Source organism: Echiichthys vipera (assembly GCF_963691815.1).
Source record: "Echiichthys vipera genome assembly, chromosome: 4".
Lineage (NCBI taxonomy): Eukaryota > Metazoa > Chordata > Actinopteri > Perciformes > Trachinidae > Echiichthys > Echiichthys vipera.
In genome coordinates, this window is record NC_139829.1 from 34,971,112 (window position 1) to 34,976,111 (window position 5,000).

Genomic DNA, 5,000 nt, shown 5'->3' on the forward strand with positions numbered 1-5,000 from the left:
GACCCCAAACTTCCCTTTCCCGGGCCACATTAACCAGCTCTAACTGGGGGATCCTGAGGCGTTCCCAGGCCAGTGTGGAGATCTAATCTCTCCACCTGGTCCTGGGTCTTCCCCAGAGGTTCCTCCTGTGAGTGGGGGGGCCACAGGATGGAGAGGGGGGAGGGGCGCCGTGGCAAAATATTTTTTTGTCATAATCTTGTCTACAAACAGATTTCTGCATTTGTGGTTGATTGTATGTTTTGTCACTTGTGTTGTGTTGTTGTGTTGTGTTGTGTTATTGTTGTTGTGTTGTTGTTGTGTTATTGTTGTTGTGTTGTTGTTGTTGTTGTTGTTGTTGTTGTTGTGTTGTTGTTTTGTGTTGTTGTGTTATTGTTGTTGTGTTGTTGTTTTTGTGTTGTTGTGTTGTTGTTGTTGTGTTGTGTTATTGTTGTTGTGTTGTTGGTGTGTTATTGTTGTTGTGTTGTTGTTGTTGTTGTTGTTGTTGTTGTTGTTGTTGTGTTTCAGTCGGGGCTCCGTTCGGCAGTGTGATGTATGAGTTTGTGGGAAAGCGCGCTCCCTTCCTCATCCTCGCCTTCCTCGCCGTGTTCGACGGAGGTAAACACTTCAGACGTCAACACCTGTTTATGTTTGCTGTTGTTTGGTCTGACCTGTGTGTGTGTGTGTGTGTGTGTGTGTGTGTGTGTGTGTGTGTGTGTGTGTGTGTGTGTGTGTGTGTGTGTGTGTGTGTTGCAGCGCTGCAGCTGTTCATCCTGCAGCCCTCAAAGATCTGCCCCGGGGTGAGTCCACTTCCCTGACCCCCCCGTCCCGTGTCGTGTCGTCTCGTGTCGTGTGTTCGGCGCCGTGACACGTGACCGGCGTGCGTTTGTGTTTCAGAGCGTGGAGGGGACGCCGCTGCTGACGCTGTTAAAGGACCCGTACGTGCTCATCAGCGCAGGTGAGGAGGCGTGGCCTCGGACGCACCTGGGGGCCAGACGGCGCCACAGAGGGGTTTTCTATTCTAAGAAATATTTTTAAAAAATTATCGCAATCTTCCGATGTTTTAGCCAAGAAATATTGCGATTGCTTTGTCACAATCCTCCGTCTTTTTTCCTTAAAATCTTCCGACTTTTTTTTCTAAAAAATATTTTAAAAAACTTGTCGCAATCTCTCCGACTTTTTTTTCTCAAAATGTTAAGACTTTTTTGTCGTAATATTACGACTTTTTTCTGAAAAATACTGCAACTTTTTTGTCGCAATGTTCCGATTTTTTTCCTAACAAGTATTACGACTTTTTTGACGCAATCTCCGACTTTTTTTTCTCAAAAATATTGCGACTTTTTTGTCGTAACCTTGTCTTCTACGAAATCCACCCGACCTCCGTCCGTCCGCAGGTTCTCTGTGTTTCGCCAACATGGGCGTGGCCATCCTGGAGCCGACTCTGCCCATCTGGATGATGCAGACCATGTGCTCCCCTAAATGGCAACTTGGTACGTTCCACCGTCCGTCTTTGTGCTTTACACTGGGCTCAGTGGACATTAACAGACTTTACACTGGGCTCAGTGGGACATTAACAGACTTTACACTGGGCTCAGTGGACAATAACAGACTTTACACTGGGCTCAGTGGACATTAACAGGCTTTACACTGGGCTCAGTGGACATTAACAGACTTTACACTGGGCTCAGTGGACATTAACAGACTTTACACTGGGCTCAGTGGGACATTAACAGACTTTACACTGGGCTCAGTGGACATTAACAGGCTTTACACTGGGCTCAGTGGGACATTAACAGACTTTACACTGGGCTCAGTGGGACATTAACAGACTTTACACTGGGCTCAGTGGACATTAACAGACTTTACACTGGGCTCAGTGGGACATTAACAGACTTTACACTGGGCTCAGTGGGACATTAACAGGCTTTACACTGGGCTCAGTGGACATTAAAAGACTTTACACTGGGCTCAGTGGACATTAACAGGCTTTACACTGGGCTCAGTGGGACATTAACAGACTTTACACTGGGCTCAGTGGACATTAACAAACTTTACACTGGGCTCAGTGGACATTAACAGGCTTTACACTGGGCTCAGTGGACATTAACAGACTTTACACTGGGCTCAGTGGGACATTAACAGACTTTACACTGGGCTCAATGGGACATTAACAGACTTTACACTGGGCTCAGTGGGACTTTAACAGACTTTGTACTGGGCTCAGTGGACATTAACAGGCTTTACACTGGGCTCAGTGGGACTTTAACAGACTTTGTACTGGGCTCAGTGGACATTAACAGACTTTACACTGGGCTCAGTGGGACATTAACAGACTTTACACTGGGCTCAGTGGACATTAACAGACTTTACACTGGGCTCAGAGGACATTAACAGGCTTTACACTGGGCTCAGTGGGACATTAACTGACTTTACACTGGGCTCAGTGGACATTAATAGGCTTTACACTGGGCTCAGTGGACATTAACAGACTTTGTACTGGGCTCAGTGGGACATTAACAGACTTTACACTGGGCTCAGTGGACATTAACAGGCTTTACACTGGGCTCAGTGGGACATTAACAGACTTTACACTGGGCTCAGTGGACATTAACAGACTTTGTACTGGGCTCAGTGGGACATTAACAGACTTTACACTGGGCTCAGTGGACATTAACAGGCTTTACACTGGGCTCAGTGGGACATTAACAGACTTTACACTGGGCTCAGTGGACATTAACAGACTTTGTACTGGGCTCAGTGGGACATTAACAGACTTTACACTGGGCTCAGTGGACATTAACAGACTTTACAATGGGCTCAGTGGACATTAACAGACTTTACACTGGGCTCAGTGGGACATTAACAGGCTTTACACTGGGCTCAGTGGACATTAACAGACTTTACACTGGGCTCAGTGGGACATTAACAGACTTTACACTGGGCTCAGTGGACATTAACAGACTTTACACTGGGCTCAGTGGGACATTAACAGACTTTACACTGGGCTCAGTGGACATTAACAGGCTTTACACTGGGCTCAGTGGACATTAACAGACTTTGTACTGGGCTCAGTGGGACATTAACAGACTTTACACTGGGCTCAGTGGGACATTAACAGACTTTACACTGGGCTCAGTGGACATTAACAGACTTAACACTGGGCTCAGTGGACATTAACAGACTTTACACTGGGCTCACCGGACATTAACAGACTTTGTACTGGGCTCAGTGGACATTAACAGGCTTTACACTGGGCTCAGTGGACATTAACAGACTTTACACTGGGCTCAGTGGACATTAACAGACTTTACACTGGGCTCAGTGGACATTAACAGACTATACACCGGGCTCAGTGGACATTAACAGACTTTACACTGGGCTCAGTGGACATAAACAGACTTTACACTGGGCTCAGTGGGACATTAACAGACTTTACAATGGGCTCAGTGGGACATTAACAGACTTTACACTGGGCTCAGTGGGACATTAACAGACTTTACACTGGGCTCAGTGGACATTAACAGGCTTTACACTGGGCTCAGTGGGACATTAACAGGCTTTACACTGGGCTCAGTGGACATTAACAGACTTTACACTGGGCTCAGTGGGACATTAACAGGCTTTACACTGGGCTCAGTGGGACATTAACAGACTTTACACTGGGCTCAGTGGACATTAACAGACTTTACACTGGGCTCAGTGGACATTAACAGGCTTTACACTGGGCTCAGTGGACATTAACAGGCTTTACACTGGGCTCAGTGGGACATTAACAGGCTTTACACTGGGCTCAGTGGACATTAACAGACTTTACACTGGGCTCAGTGGACATTAACAGGCTTTACACTGGGCTCAGTGGGACATTAACAGGCTTTACACTGGGCTCAGTGGGACATTAACAGACTTTACACTGGGCTCAGTGGACATTAACAGGCTTTACACTGGGCTCAGTGGACATTAACAGACTTTACACTGGGCTCAGTGGACATTAACAGACTTTACACTGGGCTCAGTGGGACATTAACAGACTTTACACTGGGCTCAGTGGGACATTAACAGGCTTTACACTGGGCTCAGTGGGACATTAACAGACTTTACACTGGGCTCAGTGGACATTAACAGACTTTACACTGGGCTCAGTGGACATTAACAGACTTTACACTGGGCTCAGTGGACATTAACAGACTTTACACTGGGCTCAGTGGACATTAACAGACTTTACACTGGGCTCAGTGGGACATTAACAGACTTTACACTGGGCTCAGTGGGACATTAACAGACTTTGTACTGGGCTCAGTGGACATTAACAGACTTTACACTGGGCTCAGTGGGACATTAACAGACTTTACACTGGGCTCAGTGGGACATTAACAGACTTTGTACTGGGCTCAGTGGACATTAACAGACTTTACACTGGGCTCAGTGGGACATTAACAGACTTTACACTGGGCTCAGTGGGACATTAACAGACTTTGTACTGGGCTCAGTGGGACATTAACAGACTTTACACTGGGCTCAGTGGACATTAACAGGCTTTACACTGGGCTCAGTGGGACATTAACAGGCTTTACACTGGGCTCAGTGGACATTAACAGACTTTACACTGGGCTCAGTGGACATTAACAGACTTTACACTGGGCTCAGTGGACATTAACAGACTTTACACTGGGCTCAGTGGACATTAACAGACTTTACACTGGGCTCAGTGGACATTAACAGACTTTACACTGGGCTCAGTGGGACATTAACAGACTTTACACTGGGCTCAGTGGGACATTAACAGACTTTGTACTGGGCTCAGTGGACATTAACAGACTTTACACTGGGCTCAGTGGGACATTAACAGACTTTACACTGGGCTCAGTGGGACATTAACAGACTTTGTACTGGGCTCAGTGGACATTAACAGACTTTACACTGGGCTCAGTGGGACATTAACAGACTTTACACTGGGCTCAGTGGGACATTAACAGACTTTGTACTGGGCTCAGTGGGACATTAACAGACTTTACACTGGGCTCAGT

At 46.7% G+C, this 5,000-nt stretch overlaps 1 protein-coding gene across 1 annotated transcript in view; it reads left to right on the top strand.

Moving 5' to 3' along the window:
• The window catches only part of slc18a1 (solute carrier family 18 member A1), a 23,566-nt gene that overhangs the window by 6,938 nt on the left and 11,628 nt on the right, over positions 1-5,000 (top strand). The window contains exons 8-11 of the mRNA XM_083912237.1: positions 505-594; positions 733-776; positions 874-934; positions 1,371-1,466. Of these exons, the coding sequence (XP_083768363.1) occupies positions 505-594; positions 733-776; positions 874-934; positions 1,371-1,466 (291 nt within the window). The remainder of the gene's footprint in view (positions 1-504; positions 595-732; positions 777-873; positions 935-1,370; positions 1,467-5,000) is intronic.